Source organism: Aegilops tauschii, chromosome 2 (genome assembly GCF_002575655.3).
Source record: "Aegilops tauschii subsp. strangulata cultivar AL8/78 chromosome 2, Aet v6.0, whole genome shotgun sequence".
Taxonomy (NCBI): Eukaryota; Viridiplantae; Streptophyta; class Magnoliopsida; order Poales; family Poaceae; genus Aegilops; species Aegilops tauschii.
This window is the reverse complement of record NC_053036.3, coordinates 239,896,738-239,921,315: the sequence shown is the minus strand read 5'-3', so window position 1 is coordinate 239,921,315 and position 24,578 is coordinate 239,896,738. Positions and strand designations below refer to the sequence as shown.

Genomic DNA, 24,578 nt, shown 5'->3' with positions numbered 1-24,578 from the left:
ATGAATGATCTATGTATAACATTCCAAATTGGAAATTTGGGATGCTACAACATGTTCTCGAGAGAACATCTGAGAGTATCTTCAGAGTCTTCTGATGAATCAAGCCATCATATGGAATGAGGGGCTCTCCGGGAGGAAGTAGTTACGAGAACCTAAAGTTAGAGTTAGTAAAACCTTTAACCCGAATAGAAGAGAGATCATAATTCCGGAGTAAAGGAGAGGAATAAAAGATCCTAATACCATCCATTGGCGATGTGGGCCCGTAAGCCACACAACAATGTTAGTAAAATAGTTTTCCAAAGACTAGACTCAACTTTAGCCAAGTAGTTGGAAAGGGGCTTCCAACAGGCAGTCGGCTCTAATACCAACATGTGATGCCGCCGACTTAATTGTGCACTAATCATACACGCAAATGCACACGATCAAGACCAGAGACTCACGGTAAGATATCACAACACAACTCTAGACACAAATTAAAATAATACAAGCTTTATATTACAAGCCAGGGGCCTCAAGGGCTCGAATACATAAGATCGAATACACAAGAGTCGGCGGAAGCAATAATATCTGAGTACAGACATAAGTAGACAAGTCTTCCTTAAGATGGCTAGCAAAACAACGACATGTGATCGAAAAGGCAAAGGCCTCTTGCCTGGGAGCCTCCTAACTACTCCTAGTCGTCAATGGTCTCCACGTAGTAGTAGGCTTCGTCGGGGTAGTAGTAGTCGTCAGCGGGATCAGATGGATCCTGGACTCTGTCATCTGATAAAAAATAATCAGGTAGATGGGGAAACAAGGTAGCAAAGCAACTGTGAGTACCCATCCAAAGTACTCGCAAGACTTACATAAGATCTATACTAAGTATGCATCAGTATCAAAGGAATGGGGCTAAATCTTTGGACTGAACTGCAGAAATGCCAGAATAGAAGGGAAGGCCTAGCCTATCGAAAACTAGAATATTGCAGCGTTTTGCAGCATTAGAGGAGTGCAGATTAGCATATCATAAGTAACAAGTATGTTGTAGTAACGCCTCGAGATCCTTTCTCGACTCCCTGCGAGAAAGTGATCCCAGAGCCATCATATCCAATTAGTGCCTCCGGTATCTAGTTCTAGTTGTATAGATCGGGATACAACTCCGAGCATCTATTCGTGGACACGACTATTCGAATAGATATACTTCCCTGCAGGGGTGCACCAACTTACCCAACACGCTTGATTAAATCCGGGTGAACACACTTTTCTAGGTCATGCCGGGCCTCGACTGATCGACACACCATAGTCCTACCTAGCCTCATCAGAGAGGCCAACACGACAGTCTACATCCTAAATGCGAAGGGGTCATGGGCCATTCATCGTTTGCAATCCTGCACGTTGCGAACGCGGCCTGGAGCAAATCCACCACCTTATACAAGCGCAGGTGGTCACCGTCCAACCGGGCGCGCACTGCTAAACTGCTGACATCTGAGAGCTTTCGAAAGAATCGTACGATGCCGATTGCCCATACTTATTCCCGCGTGGTGGTCAATGCGGAAAGGCTAGAGGCCTACTCAGCTCACATATCCAAACCCGTTAGTATCTTGGGAGGGTGCGGAAATGATTAATGATCCATGATCTGTGGTCCCTTTGTCCCATCTCGCGGACTTATGCCAAGGGCTAAGGCTGCCCGGTTGTGCCGCGTAATTATCTCGCGGGTACGCTCTTGGTCAATCCGACTCTGGTAACTCTCGTGGGTACCCCTCGGGGCCGACCCGACTTCAACAAGGTTCTGAGGTAAAGTCAAGGTAACCTTGTGTCCAATATCAAGGGGAAAACCCTGAGAAATCAGCCTCGATGGATTTCCACTCAATGTAACCGTCAAGGTGAACTTGGAGAATCACCCTTGAAGGGTTCACACTTGAGGAGTTGCACGACAGAGTCGTTATCGACAGTGGTGAAGGAGGAATCACCCTCCGTAATCCACGACCGATTATCTACACTACAGAGATATTATTAGGAGTGCGTTAAGAGGTATCACCCTCAGCACTCAATAGTAGCTCTGCAGAGTCGTACAACTAAGGGGGTGTTCGGTGATGTGTCGGTCTCTGCACCTCGATCACGTTGATCGGAACATCCGGTAATAAAGCGGGGGCAACAGGGATAAGGTGAGGGGTCACTGATGGATTACTAATCAACCTATACTAAGCATATATGATACAAGGTAAGGTAACAATAGCAGGTTACAAAAGCAGGCTATGCATCAGAATGGGAATAGACGAACAATGGTAGCAAAATCTAATGCAAACATGAGAGAGAAGGAATGGGCGATATAGGAATGATCAAGGGGTTTTTTCTTGCCTGGAAGCTCTGCTGAAAGGGACTGGTCGTCAGGTGTGTAGTCGTACCCCGGGAGCAGCGTCGTCTCGGGGTCTACCGGAGAGAAGAGGGGGAAGAAACAGTAAATATAAAGCAAACAAATGCATCGTGATGCTTGACATGGCAATATGTTGTGTTAGGGTGAGCTATCGCAGTGCTACACGTTGTAGACGAAGCGGGGAAACATCTGGGAATGTTTTCCCGACTTTAGGCAGTTTTCGGACAAATGAACCAGAGGGGAAAGATTTGTGTTCATCATATTTATAGGCATGTGACAGATGAGTGGATAGCATATTCGGATTCTTCATGTTATTCTGAGCAACTTTCATATATAAATTATTCTCATCCGAGTTACGAATTATTTATATGATTTTTCAAATTTTATTTGAATTTCTGGAATTATTAATTATTTCGAAGTTAATTGGAAAAATTCTGTGGGCACACAGAAGTGTACCCATCACTATGTACATGTGGCTTACATGTGGGTCCAGAGGGCCCAATTGACCCAGGTGCCATTGTGTAATTACCAGACTAAACTAAAAAGACAGATAAATTAACAAGGTTTTTTGGGCAAAATTAATTAGGCCTACCCTAATTAACAGGGGTTGGGGCCAAGTCGCAGTGGCCATTAGGCCTAAGCTAATCGGCCGGCCAGTGGCATAGCCGGCAGGGCCATGCCGTGCACGCGCGCACGCAGGCGCATGGGCGTGCGTGTGCATATATATATGTGTAGCCAGGGCATAACTTTGTAACATTGTGGTGAAAAAAGGAGAAAATAAAAAGAGAAAGAAGGGGCACGACATGTGCCCTTGGCCAAGTTTTCGTGCCTGTGTTCTTCGTCTACTTTGATGTGATCGATCCTGTGGACGTAATTCCAACAATTGGTATCAGAGCAAGGTTGATTTGAAGCCGCGCTTGCCCCAGGGTGGTGACCTACTAGCGCCCCGGGGCGGGTCATGAAGTCGTTGGGTGATGCAGCGACGAGGAGGGTCAGGCGATCGTCGTTCGGTGGAGCGACAAGGTGGTAGACGACAGGTTGTCGTCGGGAAGATGGTGGAAGGAGATCGTTGATGGGAGAGGTGGTGCCGAGGTGCGGTACTGGAGCTCATCAAGATCGTCATCCAGGGGAGTTGGATGAGTCAAGGAGTCGTGCGAGTTTGCAAGATCAGTCGTTGTTGCGTCTATGAGTCGTCGTCATGTCCAAGTGCTCGTCTCTGTGTGTGATTCGTTGGAGTTGAAGCGGTATGCACGGTGTTCCGTGAGTCATGTCCATGTCCTCGTGGAGCGTCCTGGTTGCGGCCAGTGTAGATTCGGTGTGATGCCGAAGGCGGATGATGGTAGGCGAAGCCATCAAAAAGCGAGGAGTGCGACCAGTGAAGAGTGGATCTACTGCAAGCAAGTATATTGAGTATGGTGCGGACCGAGTGCAAGGCAGCGGCCAAGCAATGGCTGTGGCACAACATTGTAGAGCAAGAAGGTTCCGCATGTTTCCAAATGGGTCATACTCGGTGTACGGATATGGCGGTTGAGTCGATGAGTCGACAAGATGCAGATATTCAACGAGCCAAGATCAGAACGAGTACGAGAAGATAACAAATCAAGATTAGGGGAAGATTCTTAGGTAATCTTGTCCTAGTCATAGCATTGGTTGAGTCATGTAGTAGGAGTTTATACTAGATTTAGACTAATGGTGATCAAGGTAGCCGGTGATTAGTACGTGTGGCTTCTTTTTTTGGAAGGAAGGAAGGAAAAATTTTTTGAAGGAAAGTACGTGTGGCTGGTTGCACGCAAGTAGCAGAAGTACTAGTCCGTGTTGTGATAGGAGTTAACTACTAGTAAATTAGAGTCCGGTTAGGATTTGTTTTTGTCCGCGGGATGGTGGCGGACTAGACCGACCTCTCCCTCTCCCTGGTTCCCACCGCCACGCCGGCGCTCAACAAGGACGACTACTTCGCCATCTGCCTCGCCGCGCTCGTCGCCACCGACAAGGAGCAGCAGGCGAGCGCGTGGAACCCGTCCCCCGCGCCGGCTCAGGAGCTGCGGTTCAGCTGCGCGGTCTGCGGGAAGGCGTTCGCATCGTACCAGGCGCTCGGCGGGCACAAGTCCAGCCACCGCAAGCCGCCGCCCACCGGAGAGCGCTGCATCGCCGTGCAGGCGTCCGCGGGCGGTGGGTCGGAGGCGAGCGCGGCGGCGTCCTCGGGCGAGAGCAGCGGCGGCCCGCATCAGTGCACCGTCTGCGGGCGGGGCTTCAAGACCGGGCAGGCGCTCGGAGGGCACAAGCACTGCCACTACTGGGACGGCACCTCCGTGTCCATGTCCATGTCCGTCTCCATGTCGGCGTCCTCCGCCGTGCTGAGGAACTTCGACCTGAACCTGCTGCCGATGCCGGAGAAAGCAGGGGTGAAGAGGTGGGCCGAGGAGGAGGAGGTGCAGAGCCCTCTCCCCACCAAGAAGCTGAGGCTTTTGCTGTAAAAGAAGGAGAGATGGCCAATGGTCAACCGCCCCTTGATTGATTTGTTCATTTGTTGAATTTGATTAGGTATCACCATGATTTGTTGATTTGTTGTATTTATGAGGACACAAAGAAATTAAAACTATGGGCTTAATTCCATTTCCATGCTCCAGCGCCCTCTCTGATCTCTCCGTGTCCATGGTGAGCCGCGCTTCCCGATTTTCCTGGGTCGCTGCTATACTGTCAGAAGAACTGAAACTTGAGGCATTGCTCGCAAGACCGTAGCACCAGGGTTGCGGTCACTGACTAAACCTAGCCAGTCTGCATTTTATTTTTGTTCTTGATGAGAAAGATATTTACAATTGATTCGTAGTCGCAATCGGTCTTCAATTTAACTGACGATTTGGTGGTGAAACTAAACACTTTCAGGTACTGATGATCGACTACAAGCTAATCTACCGAAGTGGGACTGCCACTGCCGTCCTCATAAACGGGTTCCACACACCTCAAGGAGATAAGAATGCAAGGTCCGACCCTTTTTATTTTTCCTTTCTTTTGCGTGAAAAGGACATCTTCTTATTCCCAGCTACGATGAATCAAATCGTGTTTTAACTGTGTAAAAAATGCTTTAGAAACGGGTGGCCCGGACTGATTCAGAATTTCTTTCAACCTTTACCGCAACAGGCAGCAGGTCCGTGGGATTCCTCAAGTACTTTGGGATCAGCTTCTTCTGGAGCTTCTTCCAGTGGTTCTACACCGATGGCAACGTCTGCGGCTTCCGCCGGTTTCCCACCTTCGGGCTAAAAACCTGAAGTAAACGTAACGCCTATATGACTTCTTCTTTTTTTCTCTCGCTGAACAATTTTTAAGTTTCGATGGTTGAAAAATGAAAATGCATGAGAGAATTCACCATTTTAAATTCTCGATGATTCCGTGGCCAGATTTTTCTTCGACTTCAGCCTGACGTATGTTGGCGCCGGGATGATCTGCTCGCACCTCGTCAACCTCTCCCTCCTCTTCGGCGCCGTCCTCTCCTGGGGTGTAATGTGGCCGCTCATGAGCAAGTAGGAGGGGAAGTGGTACTCAGCCAAGGCGTCTGCCAGCAGCATGCCAGGCCTTTCAACGGTTTACGATATCATCGTCCCCGAACTTGCATCGTTTGTATCGTTGAACTGAATGACATTTTTTATAAAAGAAAAATGTTTTGTTTCTTTTTTAACTCACATTTCTTGCAATGATGTTCTGGACTTCTTTTGTTTTGCGACTTGAACTTTTACCAACTTGAATTACCGTGTATGGATGAGCACTTGAACTTATAGAAGTGAAAGTTTTTGGTTTTAAATTCATATTTGTTTCCTTGTCCGAACTTATGGTATCATCATTATCGAACTTGCATGGTTTGCGTAGCTGAACTGAAATAAATTTTTACCCGAATAATGTGTTGTGTTTTTTGTTTGAGCATAATTTCCTCGGGTCCATTGACGGATTTCCTCAAATTCACAGACAAACTGACTGTGTTTTATTTTTTGAACTTACATGCTAGTAATAATTAAACATTCCCATACAATTTTTTCACTATTCGTGGCATCAACCAAAATAGGCAGGAGAGAGCACTATCGAACTGATCATTGTTTTTGATTCATACTGATCATTGTTTTTGATTCATACTGATCATTGTTTTTGATTCATACAAATTTTCCTTTCTTGCAGAAACATCTAACTGTTATGTACACTTTCTTTAAGAAGTAGCAATCAAATCATCAGACAGAAATTTTGAATTTGCAGTTGGTGCTATGTGTACGGATTCCATGTTTCGGTCGTCCTCATTGTCTGCGTCATGTACTTCATCCTCAACCTGCTGGTGTCCTTCGTGCTAGTGATCGGCGGCGTCATAGTGGGCTAGTGATCAGCGTCCGTCCAAACCTCTCTCGTGCTGCAGTACAGAGAGAAACAAAATGGTGAGAGAAAAGAGCAGTAGAGAGAAACAAATTAGAGGTGAGCTACAAAAACATTAAATTATTCTAATAAATTCCTATGGTCAGTAATATCCATAGTGAAGCTTGGCTCTATATAGTACTGATCAGTACTAGTATTTGTGTAAGTCGTAATGATCAGTACTGCTACTTTTGTCTTACTAATGAGCACTCGTACTGATCTAGCTAACACAGCGAATTTTTCATCTAGTGGACTTTTTAACATTATATAATTCAACAATAGAGAATATAGATAAGCAAACACCTATTTTTATGGAGAATATACCATTTTTGGCGACCTTCATGTGACCAGCAGTGCCGGGGTGATCTCGTGTCTCCTGCTGCAGGTCGACGAGGAACAGGCGTGACAATGAAAACAAAACCAGTGAACAGAGTGGGAGTAAGTGGTGGTCGAGCGGCAGATGGAGCCCCACAACTCATGCACCCGCGTCCACCGCCGACCGCCGCCAGCCCAGCCAAACTCCATGAGGTCCACCTGCGCCACATCGCCATCATCGTACTCCATCAGGATCTCCATGTACATTGCGTTCCACACCTCATCGTGGAAGCCCACCTTCAGCCAAGAACTCGCTTGGGAACCAACTGCTCGATCGTAGACCATACTCGTCCTTGTGGGACTGCCACAAGCGTCGAGGTCGAACTATTGCACAAAAGAAATAAATCAGGAACTCATGGGATGCAGGGTCGAAATGTTGCAGAAAAATATGTGGTTTCTCTTTTTGCTCAGACATTCCCACAAATGTACCAAGTGCACAGGTTGAACTGATCTCGTGCACGGCACGAACTTGCTCGAGGGTAGGCTGGGAGCTACGAGTGGAGTAGCACATGGAGGTGAACTTCGACTCGGAGGCTACATAAAAAGAGGAAGGGGAAAGGCCAGACCTCACCATTGCGTCGTTGAACGGCCTCTGTGTCACCGGTGAACGGACTGTGGTGCCGGCAGTGAACGGCCTGGGCGCCGCGGTGGCGCGAGGGTGGTTCTTTTTCAAACTGGTCGTGGTTTGTTTTTCGAACTTATCTAGATTTAAGATATGAACTTCCTGGCACAATTCTTTTTCGTCCATACAAGTTTACTAACCAAAATGACTGCAATATAGGGAGGAACGAAATTGTATACCAGGAGAAGTACACGCTCACGGAGCTCCTTTAAATCGGTGGCACTGACGGGGTGTTAGAGGATGGTCGTGAGCCTGCAAATCCAGTGAGGGAACTGAAACCAGCAGCAGAGTACTTTGTCAAACCAGGATTGCGTATACAAGTTTGTTGAAATGGGGCAGTGAAGTCTCACTAGCAGTACTTCTCATGTAGTAGTACATGGACTTGCTATTAAATACAGATGGACTTGCTGTCTTTGCCAATTCTCTTGCGCTTCCTAACCGTCTTTCGCTTCGCCTCTCCATGGGCCATCAGACCCTGAAGGGAACATGTGATCATGCTTGTCAGATATATGTGCTTCAGGTGTAGAGCCATCCATGTCTCAATACAACTGATGTCTGGAGCTACAAAAAATCAGAATGCGCAATGGACTTCACTGCCTTATCTAAGATTTTTGTTGCATTATCTCTTCTCCATCTTACTATCAGTTCTACACCTAAAGATAAGTCAGGCAACTCCAAGCTTGCTTTCGCAACATTGGATTAGACACGTATGTTTTAGTGCTGATTAATTACCTGATGATTGAGCAGCTGATGGTTGGGGCTTTGCTTTCTTTTTCTTGCACGATAGTGGGTTTGGGCCCTGCAGAAGGACTACCAAAATGTTAATGTTGCCCACTAGATCATAACAAGCAAATATAGCCGTGCTCGTGCATACGACGAATATCTGAAAAAACTGTAGATGAAGATACAAACCTTTGCTCTGTTCGTCAAGCAATTACAACTAGTGGTCCGCAAGCAATTTAAGAACACCATGCATTTTCAGCTAGTGAAACATGTGACGAAGAACTGAACTAAAAAAACAAGATTTTTGGAGATGGAAGAATGCGTCGGACGTCGGGTGAACCTGCTACCCCTACTCCTGCGAACTGACGGCTCCGTTGAAGTGGGGCTGATGGAGGCGGGGTTCACGAGCAGCGGCTGGGCACACCGGGATTTGGCTCTGTAAAGATGGAAGTGCAACGTATATATTTTTTAGTTGAAGAACTAGCAGTCTTGCAGCACAAGAGGCACGGCATGGTGCTATTAGAAAATAAGCTCTGTAAAGATGAAGTGCAACGTATATATATTTAGTGCAACGTATATATTTTTTAGTTCTGTAAATAAGTTAGTTGTCAACTCGTGAGGCAGCCAGAATCAGCTCGGATGCAATGTTTCAAGAAGCCTGGCTCCCACAATTTTTCTCCTCTACTTGCTCTCTCTTCACCCGTCCCTTTTATTCTCTATCTTGTTTATCAAATCCAAACGCATTAGCAACAACAGCTTGGCTCCAAGAAGAAAAATGCAGAGCATAGGGGAAGCAGCGTGCAACTGGGGGTATGCTCACCATTTTTTTTGTAGGGATGCATGTACATGCTGCAGCCGAGGAAATGCCATGGAGCTTTTCTGAAAACAAACTATGAACTTTTCTGGAGCTTTTTGTTGGACTGAAGCATTTAAGCAAACACCTGATGGCATCAAGAAAACAAGTGACTAGAACATCTAGCAATAAAAGCGATGGTATAGAAAAATTGAACTGATGTTTTCTGTCATTCCAACAAACCTCCAGCATATATATTTTGAACTGATTTTTATTCTATCATTGTACTGTCGTCGTGTAGGAGGGAATTAGAAAAAGGCTCTATCATCGATGTCAGGGTAGTTCAGTCAATATGTGTGTGTGCGCGCGCGCATGTGACTTAATCAATCAATGATGATGGACAACATCCCTATGTACCGTGCCTCCCATTTTGAACATACACATTTTTTTCAGAAACACATGCCCCTTCACTCATTTTTCTGCTAGATTGCCGTGGAAAATTCATACACCAACAAAATTAAACCTGCATTTTAGCAATGACACTAAATTTAGATGTGCTTCAGACAAACAACAAACACATAGATGAACTGACCCTCATATGCACACAGCAAGCATCAGATTCCATATACCTGAACTTCTAATTATTAATATACTTGAACTTATTCATTGTCAATGTACATGAAATTTTGAACTTACCTGGGAGTAATACATGAGCTCTAGCCCCCAATACAAGTATCATGATGGCAATCTGTACCAATGACCAGCACATGATGAGTAGGTGGCCAAGGTGGAGGATGAGTAGGCGGCCAAGGCGGCTCGGGTGCTTACCATGAACTGATAAGAATACACAACACTATTTCACTATTCATAGAGCAAATGCCAAATCATGGCATCAGTCAACTTTTAAGCCGCTGCCCCAAGTGCCCAAATCGAACTGATGTGGAGACGACCGCCGGCAGGATGCGGGGCTAGCAGGCGGCGGGTTGCATGGGCAAGCGCTGCGTGCAGCTCGTGCTCGACACCGTTGTGCCGCCACCGTGGCCAGGTACGTCGCAGGTGGACATGCCCAGGCAGTACTACCTGCTCTAGTACAGGGGCGTCGTTCGGCCCCTTGGCAGCAACAAGCCCCCGTGCTTCAGCACCGCCTGCCTCTGCACGCCCGACAGCTTCAACACCATGTCCTTGGGCTGCGTAGTCCAGTAAAATTTAAAGGGTTAGAATCAAACATATGAATCAATTGGTACGAATTATACAAAACACCAACGGTGTGGCAGTTGATGTTCCTGCTTCAAATGAAACATAACTTACCACAAACTTCTACAGGTTTTCTTTAACTTCTCTAGAACAAAAACCCAAGGAGTGTGGACTGAAGAATTAAACCAACGAGAATAACCACAAGTGTAAACTTATCTGGAGGCATTTGCTGAACGGACGAGACGAGATGATGCCCGAGCAAGACCTGACTCTGCCTGACTTAACAAAAAACAAAGGAGCATGAACTTTGAACTTTCTCTGCAACCAAAACCGAAGGATTCAGAACTGAACAAATAGACCAAAGGAGAAAAACCTAAAGTGTGAACTAATCTTTACTTTGAACTTCTCTGGATAAATGAAGCTTTGTGGCAAAGATAATTAAAATGTTATGTAACAGAGTGAGACACACGTACTGGTTTTCTCTCTCTCTCTCTCTCTCTCTCTCTCTCTCTCTCTCTCTCTCTCTTTTGAGGCATAAACATAAACATTTCGAGAGCATATAATGACTTAAAAAAGAAACACAAAAAAGGTATTTCTCTGTACACGAACCATCAAAAAGTTTTGAGAGGGGTGAGATAGCAAGCAACAATAGTTCAGATATAGAGATATTGAAGGGCAGCAACAACCGGCTCCCATGCGATGGAAAGAGCAGCAATGACCATCACCATGGCTGGTGGTGAATAATGATCGAGATTCCTAAGACCGACAAATGTTGCTCCACCCAAAATTCCTTGGATTAATTGTTCAATGGAAGCTGCAAGAAGACAATGATTGCTGCTGTGTAGGGTGGTACTGACACACCCGGCATCAGGGAATTTCCCGCTTGCGCAAGATCGAACTGCACTAGTTCGTGATGCAAAGGACGTCTGCCTGACTTGTCGGCGTGGTACTGACCCACACTCCCCTGTCGAACTGCTGCATGTTGTTGTGCAGGGCCACTTGCCGGCTGGAACTGACATAAACAATTCAGTACTAATATTCCTAGAGGCTTTGTAAAGAAGCAAAACAAGGTTAGCAGCAGTACAGACACCACACGCAAGTTCTGAATGAACCTCTTTTTCTTGTTCAAGCTTCTGAACGGAACCTCTTTTTGAAGTTGAGAGAAGCAAAGTCAGCCAGGGGGTTGACGCACAGGATTTGTCGGGGCAGCGTTGAACTGGCAGTGGTGGTGGCGTTGAACGGCGCGTCGCTGGAAGAAGGAAGGAGAACTGGGCTCGTCGCCAGCAGGAGGCGCAGGGCGGCGACCGCATCCATGGGAGGAGGCGCGTCGCTTGTGGCGGCGGTGAAGGTGACTGGGTGGCCCTTTAAGGTGGCTGATGGCGGGTGGAAGCGGGGGCCGGCGGCGGCGAGTCTTGCGGGAGGCCGGCGGCGGCGCGTGTGGCGGTAGGCCGGCGGCGGCGCGCTGAAAGCAGGGGCGGAGGCCATTCGCTAGTGGGAGCTGGGCGGTGGGTGGGATTTTACCCAGCTCGTATCGGTTCGGCTCGGTGTGTGACAGGACCTAGCCAGTACTGTCGAGAATTGTAAGCATCTATTACGAGAAACACATGAATATGTTTCAATTAGGATGTGATTTCAGAGGAATTGCAAAGGGGAAAGTAGCTAGGGTTGGTGCCAGCCGGAACACGGCGGCTTCGGGCACAGCCCAATTACAAGGTAGATGCCCTCCACACAAGGATCGGCTCCGTTAAATAGCTACAGAAAGTGAAAAAGCAAAAGGGACAGAGCAGCTCCACTACAGGTAGCGTTGATCTGAAGCTACGGTGCTCGCGTCCACTCCAGCCGTCCATCTGAAGATCAGTGGTCAGGGAAGTCCCGCCTGGACGAAACGGTAATTGGGCCTTGTCTGCCGTGCGATCGAAGATTGACGGTGCTCCTTCTTCCAGTTAACTGAATCCTGCCCTGTACTGGTTCAGGCTGTTGCCTGAATCGGCAACAGTCCTGACAATCCCCCCCCCCCCCCCATCGAGACCAGACTTGTCCTCAAGGCTGGAAGGCAGGAAAAACCTTCTGAATGAAAGCAACATCTTCCCAGGTAGCATTTTCGACCGGTAGGTTAACCCATTTGATCAGCCACTGAACCACGGGAATGCTGATGTCCCCTTGGACTCTTGGAATCAGCTTTCTTTGGAGCAGGACCTCCGGTTGGATCAGAATGTGTCCTTCTTGGTCCAAAAGAGGCAGTTTGGGATTTGGCACTGCATCAGGTCCAATGTGCTTTTTAAGCTGACTGATGTGGAAGGTGTTGTGAAGTTGGCAGCCCTCAGGTAGTAGTAGTTTATATGCCACCTGACCAATCTTTTCCAGGACTCTGAAAGGCCCATAGTACTTGGAGTGCAGTTTCAGATGTCTGTGGATGCTCAAACTAGTGTGTCTGTAAGGCTGAAGTTTCACATAGACCATGTCTCCCACTTCCAATTTCTTGTCAGATCGCTTTCTATCCGCATAGTGCTTCATCCTCTGTTGGGCCTTGATCAGATTGTCTTTGATTTGCTGGGCCATTGCCTCCCTGTCCAACTCTGCTTGAGCATCGTCTCCCTCTGGAGGTGGTAGCATTAATTCCGCAATCAATGGGGGAGGTTTACCATAAAGGGCTTGGAACGGTGTCATTTTGAGGGCAATATGAAAACTGGTATTGTACCACCACTCGGCCATGGAAAGCCATTTGTGCCATTTCTTGGGGTGTGCAAATGCCATGCACCTTAAGTAATTCTCCAAGCATTGGTTTACCCTCTCGGTCTGCCCATCGGTTTGAGGATGATAGGAGGTGCTGAGATGTAATTTGACGCCCATTTTCTTGAACAGGTGCTGCCACAAGTGACTAGTGAAAATGTTGTCTCTGTCCGTCACAATAACAGTTGGCAGGCCATGCAACTTGAAGATGTTATCTGTGAAAGCTTGAGCAACCACTTTGACATTGATTGGATGTTTGAGGGCTATGAAATGGGCATATTTAGTGAATCTATCCACTACTACTAACAGCATATCCTTGCCTTCTGAGACAGGTAGTCCTTCCACAAAATCCATGCTTATGTGAGTCCAAGCAAAATCAGGAACTGGTAATGGTTGTAATAAACCAGGGTAAGGAGAATGATGAGCTTTGTTCAGTTGACAGACTGGACATTGTTGCACAAATGCTTTCACAGCAGTTCTCATTCCTGGCCAGGTGAACAAGATCTTCAATCTATGATATGTGGCTCTTTCTCCAGAGTGACCCCCCAATTCAGAAGTGTGAAATGAAGTTATCAAGGATGTTCTGAGAGGTGTGGTTGTTCCAATGAGGATTTTGCCCTTGTACCTCAACACCCCATTAGTGAGAGTGTATGGTGGTTTTCCATTAGGAGCCACAGCTAATTGGGACAGCAATTCAGAGCACTTGGCATCCTCTTTATAACTGTTTACTACATCAGTAATCCATGTAGGAATAGCCACAGAGGAGAAGAAGGAGTGGACAGAATGTTTAACTCTGGAAAGTGCATCGGCCACCTTGTTCTCTTTTCCTTTTTTGTATTCTATAGTGAATTTGTAGCCCAACAATTTGATTAGTAGCTTGTGTTGCACACCCTCCGTGAGCTTCTGCTCTTGGATGTATTTGAGGCTCTGCTGGTCAGTCCTGATAATAATCGAAGAGGAAGCGAAGTAATGTTTCCATTTTTTTATTGCTTCAATAATTGCCAAAGCTTCCTTGTCATAAGTAGACCATCCTGCTGCTTTAGGTCCAATGGCCTTGCTGAGAAATGCAAGTGGCTGTCCTTTTTGCATTAAGACTGCACCAATCCCATATCCAGAAGCATCAGCTTCTAGCACAAATGGCAGAGAGAAATCAGGCATGGCTAGCACAGGAGCTTGTGTCATGAGGCCTTTGAGCTGCAGGAATGCATTTTGTTGTTCTGTTTCCCACTTGAAACCCTCTTTCTTCAAAGCTTCATAGAGAGGCTTGCACACAATCCCATAATTTCTGATGAACCTTCTATAGTAACCAGTGAGCCCCAAAAAACTTCTGAGGTGAGTGGTGTTCTCAGGAGTAGGCCACTGAGTTATTGCTTCTACTTTTGCAGGGTCAGTGGACACACCTTCAGCAGTAATGACATGTCCTAGGTATTCCACCTTGGGTTGGGCAAACGTGCATTTGGAGAGTTTTGCATAGAGGTTATGTTTTCTCAAAGCAGACAGAACAAGAGCTAAATGTTCCAGGTGTTCCTCGAATGACTTGCTGAAGATTAAAATATCATCGAAGAACACAAGCACGCAATGCCTGAGGAGAGGGCCCAGAACAGAGTGCATAAGTTGGTGGAATGATGGTGGGCCATTAGTCACTCCAAAAGGCATTACCAAGAACTCATACAGACCCATGTGAGTGCTGAAAGCAGTTTTTGCAATATCTTCCTCTTTCATTCTAATTTGGTGATATCCACTTCTGAGGTCTATTTTGGTGAATATTTTTGCTCCATTGAGCTCATCCAACAGATCTTCAATTAGAGGGATTGGATATTTATTCTTGATGGTGTGTGAGTTTAACTTTCTGTAATCCACACACAGCCTCCAAGTTAGATCTTTCTTTCTGACTAATATAGCAGGAGAGGAGTAAGGGCTTGTGCTCAATCTTATGATTCCTTGAGCAATTAAGTCCTTGATGATTGCTTCAAGAGCATTTTTCTGCTGGTGGGGCATCCTGTAGCACCTTTGATTGATCACGGGTGCTCCTGGTTCCAAATTAATGGCATGATCACAATCCCTTTTTGGTGGAAGTCCAGTAGGTGTTTGGAACACATCTTGAAATTCTTCTAACACTTTAGTTACTGCTGGTTTCTGTGGTAGAAGCTCTTCAGGCTGGATTTGTACTGGTTGCATCCACATCAAGGCTCCAGTCAGTATATTGTCAAGAATCTGGTCCATATCTTGTAGTTCTGGTGTACAGGGGCTGTTTGGGAGCGTTTCATCAACAAATGTCTTTAACTGTCCAGATTGTGTCTTAATTGTTAGTTCCATTCTGGGCAAGTCAAAGGTAACAGGACTGTGCTTGAACATCCAATCTGCTCCAAGAATGATATCATATCCCGTGAGGTTCAGAATTCTGAAATCAGATTGAAAGCTCTCTCCTTGTATAGAATATTTTGCCTGAACGCAAGAGAAATCACTTGTTAATTTGCCACCATTGGCCACAGTGACTTGGACTCTCTTTACTGGAGTAATGTTACAACCAGCCTGTTGAGCAGCTTGTGGTGACATAAAAGTGGTGGTGCTCCCACTGTCAACCAGAGCGAGTCCCATTGTTTGTCCCATTTTAACTTGTAGAGTAAATGTGTGCTTGGTAGACTCTTCAGGTGAACCCGTAGCTGCATGCATGGAAATCTTGAGTTGTTGTTTATCTTCTAATTCCTCTTCAGTTTCAGACATTTCTTCCTCTGCATCAACAATGTAAATCACCTCAGGTTTATCACTCTTCAGTTCTTGCAGAGCTTGGATTTGTGCCTTTTGAGACATCTTACAGACTTGCTTGTGAGCAGGAAACCAAGGTTCTCTGCATTTGTAGCGTATCCCTTTCTCTCTGGCCTGTTGTATGACAGTAGCTGCAGGAGTGGAAGTATAGACAGGCTGCTTGCTGGTTTCAACAGTTGCTTGTTTCCTGTAGTAAGGGGTGTGGGTTTTGGTAGTTGGAGGGCAAGAGTTTTCCATTCTCCTAGCAAACCACATAGCTTTTTGTATAGTGGTTGGTTGCAGACATTCCAGATGGCTCTGTATATAAGGATTTAGCCCAGAGATGAAACTATTCATATAATAATCATCAGGAATTGCTGGATTATCCCTTCTCATTAAGTTCATTTTCTGTTCAAACGCAGTAATGTACTGTCCCACGGTGCCCGATTGTGTCAAACTGTGAAAAGCTTTTACATTCTCACACACAGAAGTGAGTGCAAACCTGTCAGTTAAGTAGGTACAGAATCTGTGCCAGGGCATGTTAGTGACCAGATATCCTGTTCCCCTCCACCACTGAATGGCCTCTCCCTTTAAGTAAGAAACTGCAATCTCTGTTCTCTGTTCTAGGGGTGTTCTGGAAGCTTCAAAGAACTGTTCGATGTTCTGTATCCAAGAATCTGCATCAGTTCCTTCAAATTCAGAGATGTTAAGTTTAGCAGGTTTGACACTTAAGATGTTCCTTCGCACATCATTGTGCAAAGGTCGTGTTCGTTGTGTCTCCTGGTGATGGCCCTCTTCATGTATCTCTTCCACAGCATGAAGTGCTCCCTGGTTTGCTCCAACATTACTTTGAGGGGTGACGATTTCCACTTTGTTTGCCGTATGATTTGGATGTCTATAAGGCCCTTTAGGTGTGCCATCCAAGTTCAGTTCTTTTCCTGTTGCCTTATCAATAAGAACAGCAGATCCAGCTACTGTGGCTCCTGGTCGTGCAGTCTGGTTTGAGCCTGAGAGCTGCTTGGGGCGGCCAGGAGGTATAGTACTCCCATAGCCAGAGTGAGGACTTGGATCTTCTTCTTCTTCCTCAGTTTTCTCTTCCTCAGTTAATTTGCGCAAGCTCGCCTGTATCTTCTTGAAGTTTCTGTCAATGCTGGCAAAATTTCTGTTGACAGTTTCAGTGAAGTCATAGAATTCCTTTTTATCTTCTTCTCTGTTTTGCCTCAGGGTCTTGATGTCCAGCTGCAGAGATTCTAGTTCCAGAGACGCTGTGTCCAACGACTCGTCCTCCTTCGCCATCTGGTCCAGGGGAGGGTTGATCATTCGGCGTTGAGAGCCGTGGCCGGAGCTGCTTCTTGGGAGTGGAGGGAGGGATTTTACTCTGGTGTTCCGGAAACCTGGCCTCGTCCCGAACGCCACGCCGGAGCTGCCATGAATGTCGTCCGTCGCCGGAGAAAGAAGCACTGGAAGGGAGGGTTGGGTGGGATTTGACACTGAAGAAAGATTCTTCAGAAACCACTCACCGGTCCGATCCTGCTTCCGAACAGTCTACCGCCGCCGTCTCCTCCCTGCTTCGCGCCGCCACCAAGCCTTCTCCAGATCCGATCTGAAGTCCGCTACGAGCCGCCTCCGAGGATTAAACCTTGCTCTGTATACCAATTGACAGGACCTAGCCAGTACTGTCGAGAATTGTAAGCATCTATTACGAGAAACACAGGAATATGTTCCAATTGGGATGTGATTTCAGAGGAATTGCAAAGGGGAAAGTAGCTAGGGTTGGTGCCAGCCGGAACACGGCGGCTTCGGGCACAGCCCAATTACAAGGTAGATGCCCTCCACACAAGGATCGGCTCCGTTAAATAGCTACAGAAAGTGAAAAAGCAAAAGGGACAGAGCAGCTCCACTACAGGTAGCGTTGATCTGAAGCTACGGTGCTCGCGTCCACTCCAGCCGTCCATCTGAAGATCAGTGGTCAGGGAAGTCCCGCCTGGACGAAACGGTAATTGGGCCTTGGCTGCCGTGCGATCGAAGATTGACGGTGCTCCTTCTTCGAGTTAACCGAATCCTGCCCTGTACTGGTTCAGGCTGTTGCCTGAATCGGCAACAGTCCTGACAGTGTGCATAGCCGGTCGGCGGAGGAGCGGACGGCCGGCTGGCGTCAGCGCGTGGGTCGGAGGAGCGACCCGTCACGGCGCCGCGGGCTCCCTCGCTCCGGCTGCCGCAGTCGCTCGCTCGCCCGCGACGGCTGCCTCCGGTGGCAGGAGGCGGGTTAGGTTGAGAGCGGGTCGGGGAGTTTCTACCGTGCTCTGCACATCGCGCCTTTATAGGGACCGATGCTAACATAATAATATTCTGTTATATATATATATATATATATATATATATATATATATATATATATATGGAAAATTCATCCTACCACCCGGTGATAGTTACTCCACATGTCTCATATACTACCATATGGTACTATATATACTATTTTATTATTTTCAATATGTTCATATACTATATTTAAGCTATTTCAAAGCAAGTTACATGAAAAAATTGCATATGAGCCCATAGTTTTTGTTATATTTATGAAATACGTACATATTTGTACGTAAAAAAGAGCATACTCAAAAAAGGTACATACTACCTAAAAATTAGTATATATACTACCTAATCATTGTTATATACTACATACTACACATACATACTCTCGGTTTCGACAGATACTACATACAACATACAAAACGCAAGTGGTGGTAACTACCACTGCTTGTAGGAAACATTTGTCATATATATATGCAGCCAGGGCATAACTTTGTAACATTGTGGTGAGAAAAAGGAGAAACTAAAAAGAGAAAGAAGGGGCACGACACGTGCCCTTGGCCAAGTTTTCGTGCCCGTGTTCTTCGTCTACTTTGATGTGATCGATCCTGTGGACGGAATTCCAACAATGCGGCGGTCAAGCGCGAGGCTCGCCAGGGGTGGGCGGGCAAGCAGCGGGTGGGCGTGGTGCGACACGTGCGGGGGCGGCCAAGCCAGCGCGCGCAACAGGAGGAGGAGCAGTAGGTAGCAGCGACGCAGTAGGCGGTGACGACAACAAGTAGAGCATCAGGAGCGACAGCCGGTGAGCAGCAAGAAGCAGCAAACGCATCAGGAGCAGTAGCGAGAGATAGCGCGGCAGCAGAGCAGGCGCGCAGTCGAGCAGCAGTGCAACAAAAGCAGGCGGCAGCTCACGCACGCACGCACGTACGTACGAGTACGCGTGAGCTCGGATGTGCTCGGGGACGGCAAACGGCGACCGAGTCGAGGTGGAGGAAGGGGGGTCCAGAGGAGTTGCTCACCGCGTGTAAGGCTCAAATTACCAGGAATTGCTAGATCGTCTCGAATTATGCAAGAACAGAGGAAATTCTGGGAGTTCAGTGGTACAATAGATGGATCGCGAGGCAAGAGACCCCGTCTTCCATACGATAGCTAGGGTTCTACCTACCAACTAAAAGGAAATCTGAATTACAACTTGCTGAGCCACGCCTTCGCGAATGCTTTTAAGCTACAGTCCAGCTCATCGCGGTAGAACCCTTAAACAAGACTTAACGGTTACAGACAGTGACTGAAACTTAACCCCAGGTGAAACGGTGAGGATTCCATCCGAGCCGTTGAGCTGGTTGCTGCGTATTTGAACCGTTGCTTGTCTGAACTGGACTTGTCTCTGCGGGATCTTTGTCAGTAGGCTCTCGGTTCGAGTCCCGACAATGCCGCCACCATGATGATCGCCTTGTCCTCGAGGCGGAAAAGCTTGTGTCCTGGGAAGGTCTTGTTGAGGAAGGCTGCATCTTCCCATGTTGCATCATCCGGAGCCAAACTTTCCCATTGCACCAAACATTGCCCCACTGGAGATTTGTTCCTTTGTATGACTTGACGATCAAGCACTGCTACTGGAATGGTTTTGACATAATCCTCTGGAGTTACAATAGGAACATGAGGAAGAGGAACAACTTGGTGGCCTATGTGCTTCTTGAGTTGACTGATGTGAAACATTGGGTGTATATTTGTGCCTTCAGGAAGATGAAGCTTGTAAGAAACTTCTCCAATTCTCTCCAGAATTTTATATGGCCCATAAAACTTAGACCTGAGCTTTAGTGAACCCCTCAGACCAAAAGCATTTTGTCTGTATGGTTATATTTTCAGGAACACCATGTCACCTACTTCCAATTGTCTCTCTGTACGATTTCTGTCAGCGAAATGCTTGATCCTGCTTTGGGCGTGCTCAAGATTTGCTTTCAATCTTTGCATCATGTGCTCTCTTTCAGATATGGTCGGAGTTGCTTCTGGAGTTAGTAACTGTTCTGCAGCAAATTCTCCTATTTGTGGAGGTTTGTAACCATAGAGTGCCTGAAATGGAGTGCAATTCAGTGATGAGTGGTAGCTGGTGTTGTACCACAATCCTACCAGTGGTAACCACTTCAACCATTTCTTTGGCTCTTGAAAAACCATGCCCCTTAGATAAGCCTCTAAACATTGGTTGACTCTCTCAGTTCGGCCATCTGTTTGTGGATGGAAGCAATATTGAACCTGATCTTCACCCCAAAAGCATTAAACAGTTCCTGATACAGAGCATTGGTGAAAATTGAATCTCTGTCAGACATAATGCAGATGGGCGGACCATGTAATTTGATCACTTATCCATTAATGTTTCAAACACTGTTTGGACTGTGTAAGGATGAGCCAAAGGTAGGAAGTGAGCATATTTTGTTAGTCTGTCCACTACCACCAGAATGACCTCTTTGCCTTGAGAATTTGGCAGTGTAGTGATAAAATCCATAGTAATGTGGGACCAAGCCATATTAGGAACGGGAAGAGGTTGGAGAAGTCCAGGAGGATGAATATGTTCCACTTTGTTTAGCTGACACACAGGGCACTGGCTGACAAATTGTTCAATGTCTTTCTTCATGTTGGGCCAGTAAAACACTTTATTGATCCTGTAATATGTTGCTTTAATGCCAGAGTGACCCCCTAAAGCAGAGGAATGAAAAGTTTGTAGGAGTTTCTGACTGAATGCAGTGCTAGCTCCCACATATGTCCTCTTGTTATATTTCAGTAGGCCATTGTGAGTAGAAAATTTTGGATGTGGCTCATTGTCTGCAGCAACTTTCTTCAAAACTTTGTCAGTATCTAGATCTCCCTGATAACTTTTCATTACATCTTTAGTCCAGGCTGGAATGACCCTAGTGATACTATTGCATTGTATCTGGTGACTGCTATCTCTTCTAGACAGTGCATCTGCCACTGTATTCTCTTTTCCTTTTTTATACTCAATGGAATAATCATATTCCAACAGCTTAAGAAGTAGTTTATGTTGAACTCCTTCAGTTAATCTCTAAGTAGTCATATATTTCAGAGATTGTTGGTCTGTCTTGATGATCAGTTTGTTTCCCACACATAATGCCTCCACTTCTTAAGAGCTTCTAGAATTGACATGGCCTCCTTTCCATATATGGATTGAGCTGCAGATTTTGGACCTAAATTTTTGCTTAGATAAGCAATAGGTCTGCCTTTCTGCATGAGCACTGCTCCAATACCTTTGGCACAAGCATCAACTTCAATTGTAAAAGGAGCAGAGAAGTCTGGCAGGGCCAACACAGGACAGCTAGTCATAGTGTGTTTGAGAGTTTGAAAAGCTTTGCTTTGTTCAGGTCCCCATTGGGAAGCATCTTTCTAAGCATGGCATGCAGTCGTCTACAAATTTGTCCATAATTTTTCACAAATCTTCTGTACTAACCAGTCAGTCCTAGGAAACCTCTGAGCTTTGTGACATTTTCAGGCTCTGGCCAATCCCTTACTGAAGTGATCTTATCTGGATCAGTAGCCACTCCTTTATCAGAAATGATATGACCTAGATATGCTACTTGGTCTGTGGCAAAAATGCATTTAGATTGCTTCACATATAACTCATGTTTCCTCAAGATAGTGAAGGTCCTCTCTAAGTGTCTGTAATGTTGCACCAATGACTTGCTGAAAATTAACATGTCATCCAAGAACACCAAGATAGACTTCTCCTTTTCTGTTTCATTGATTTCCTCACACACAGTGTTCATAAGGCTCTGAAAAGTACCTGGTCCATAGGACAACCCAAATGGAACTACTATATATTCATAATGGCCCATATGAGTTCTAAAAGCAATTTTTGGAATATCTTCTATGGACATTCTGATCTGATGATATCCAGACCTCAGATCTAACTTAGAGAACACTTTAGCCCCATGCAGTTCATCTAAAAGATCTTCAATAATGGGCATTGGGAATTTATTTTTCACAGTTATTGCATTTAGTTCTCTGTAGTCCACACATAACCTCCACCCACCATCTTTTTTCCTCACCATAATTGCAGGAGATGAGAAGGGGCTAAAACTTTCCTGGATCTCTCCCTTTTTATCATTTGCTTGATGATTTCTTCCATGGCAGCTTTCTGATAGTGAGGAACTCTATAAGGTCTCAAGTTTGGAGGTTTTGCTACTTCCTGTAATATAATGTTGTGATCACAATCCCTTTTTGGATGAAGTGTTTGTGATTCTACAAAGATGTCTGAAAATTTCTGTAGGAGAGGTTGTAATGCCACTGGAGGTGGTGAGGGACTTTTGTTGTTTTATGTCTGCACTTCATTTATCTGCAGGATATATCCCATGACACCTTTTTGTAACAGTTTTTTCATTCTAGCTGCTGACAAGAGACGGTGTTTCTTAGGAATGGAGTGATCAAATAATGTGACTGACTGGCCCTGTGACCACCAATAGCCTTTCTATCAAATCCAAAGAAATAGGACTGTACTGATAAATCCAATCTGCACCTAAAATGATGTCATAGGATTGTAAATCCAGCACTTTAAAACTACTACAGAAAATATGACCCTGTATCATGAAATCCATGCTTGGTACTTTGGACAGTGACATAAGTTTGCCCCCTCCAGCAACAATAACTTTCCTGGGTTGCATTGGCTATTGATGAAAGTTGCTTTTAACCACAAAGTATGTGCTAATAAATGTGTCTGAAGATCCACTGTCAAACAGAGTTGTAGCTTTTCTTCCTGCAATATCCAGGATCAATGAGAGAGTATTTGGGCCTGGAGTGCCTTCTGCAGCATGTACTGAGATGTGCATGGCCTGTGCAGGTTTTTCTACAGTGTTGTTGCTCTTTTCCTTGTCAGGTGTGTTTGGAGATGTGTGATAAGCTTGTTCTACACCTGAATTTTCTTCTGTATTGTCACTGTCCTCATCTTCATCCAATTCTTGCAGAATGTGCAAAGTTTTCCCAATTTTGCACTTATGTTGTCTTGTCCATGGTTCTCTACAGTACCAGCATGCTCTGGCATCCTTTGGAAAAGGTACATTGTACTTTTCTTGTGCAGGAACTTGTACTTGCAATGGAGTTGTTGATTTCTGTAAGAAGATGAATAGTTTCTGGACTTGTAAGCTGGAGGACTCTGTACTTTCCTGGCAGCTACAACTTTCTCATATACTTTAGCATACCAATAAGCTTCAATGATTCCAGTAGGTTTCTACCCACAAACATCATGTTTAATGTCACTTCTCAAACCTCCTATGAAACAACTGAGTAAGAAATTTTCCTATAAACAGGGATGATCTCTTTTTACTAAGGCCACATACTGCTCAAAGTTGTCAATGTATTGAGCTACTGTGTTACTTTGTTGTATGTTTTTCAACAGTTCCATGGCTTCATGAACACTAGCCTCTGAAAATCTGTCAGTGATCATTTGGCAAAATTGTTGCCATGTCACCATCTGCCAAGGAACACAGATATTTTTCAACCAGTTAGCAGCTCTGCCTTGTAGATGCCCAGTTGCTAAATTCACCCACTACTCATAGGGAGTGCGAGACATATCATAGAATGTTTCACATGCTATGAGCCATCCAATAGTATCTTCTCCACTAAAAAGGGGTATTTTCAATCTTGGACCTTTAAACACTGCTTCAGCAAAATAAGAGGGATCCCCTAGTTGAGTTGCATGTTGATTTCTCTTCATATCATACAAATTCCCTACTGCCTGATATACAGGAGGGGCTCCTTGGGAAGTTGTTGTCATGTTAATATATTGACCAGTAATGGGATTGTATGTATGAGGTGGAGAGAAAAGTGAGAAAAGTGGAGCACTTATAGGAGCAAAGTACCAATTGTTGCCCGAGAATCCCAAGGTATGAGCTTGCACTGTGGCACTTACATTAGCTGGAGCCATTCTGAACTGACCCAAAATGTGTGCTTCTTATTGTTTGGCACTGACAACTCTTGTGCTTTCACTAAACAACTGTGCATCTGATAGCCCAGTAGTAAGGCCTGCTATGTTGGTTACTGGCACTTCCTTGAGTCCTGAACTCTTGTTCTAGGTTTCTAGAAACTGGATCTGAAGAAAAAGTTGTGTTGTCCGAAATTGTACTGGCATTTGAACACTAGTGCCTTCCTGGCTGTGGTTCTCTTGTTGTTTTGGATCCGGTGTTAGCACTTCTGTTTTCTGAGAGCCAATGTTCATGTTCTTCAAAATTAATTGCAGAGTCTGCTGGATCACGTCATTCATCTCTGACAATTTTTCTTCCACTCTAGGCATAGTCACCATTTCTGACTGGAGCTCTGTTACTTCTGGCTTAAGTTCCTGTAATCCCTCGATC

The 24,578-nt window shown here is 45.7% G+C and overlaps 1 protein-coding gene and 2 long non-coding RNA genes across 19 annotated transcripts; 2 read left to right on the top strand and 1 right to left on the bottom strand.

The window, feature by feature from the left end:
* The first annotated feature begins 4,039 nt into the window (after window positions 1–4,039).
* On the top strand, window positions 4,040–6,146 carry LOC109768069 (zinc finger protein 36). Its single transcript, XM_020326803.2, has 5 exons — window positions 4,040–4,051; window positions 4,243–4,891; window positions 4,978–5,331; window positions 5,489–5,623; window positions 5,746–6,146. The coding sequence occupies exons 1-2, from the start codon at window positions 4,040–4,042 to the stop codon at window positions 4,822–4,824; spliced, it is 594 nt and encodes a 197-aa protein (XP_020182392.1). The 3' UTR covers window positions 4,825–4,891; window positions 4,978–5,331; window positions 5,489–5,623; window positions 5,746–6,146.
* A 272-nt stretch (window positions 6,147–6,418) lies between these two features.
* On the bottom strand, window positions 6,419–12,169 carry LOC120973267 (uncharacterized). 17 transcript variants are annotated; one of them, XR_012202370.1, is made up of 11 exons: window positions 11,559–12,169; window positions 10,561–11,452; window positions 10,081–10,439; window positions 9,949–10,000; window positions 9,280–9,400; window positions 8,800–8,895; window positions 8,469–8,546; window positions 8,087–8,211; window positions 7,916–8,008; window positions 7,064–7,438; window positions 6,419–6,737 (listed from the first exon to the last, which is right to left on the bottom strand). It is a non-coding gene; the product is annotated as an uncharacterized lncRNA (long non-coding RNA). The 17 variants fall into 17 exon arrangements; XR_012202369.1 differs by having other exon boundaries at window positions 8,469–8,535; XR_012202374.1 differs by lacking the exon at window positions 11,559–12,169 and adding an exon at window positions 9,496–9,775 and having other exon boundaries at window positions 8,469–8,535; window positions 10,561–10,941.
* LOC141041627 (uncharacterized) lies at window positions 7,438–8,154 on the top strand. The gene is made up of 2 exons (XR_012202377.1): window positions 7,438–7,797; window positions 7,896–8,154. It is a non-coding gene; the product is annotated as an uncharacterized lncRNA (long non-coding RNA).
* Window positions 12,170–24,578: the final 12,409 nt, after the last annotated feature.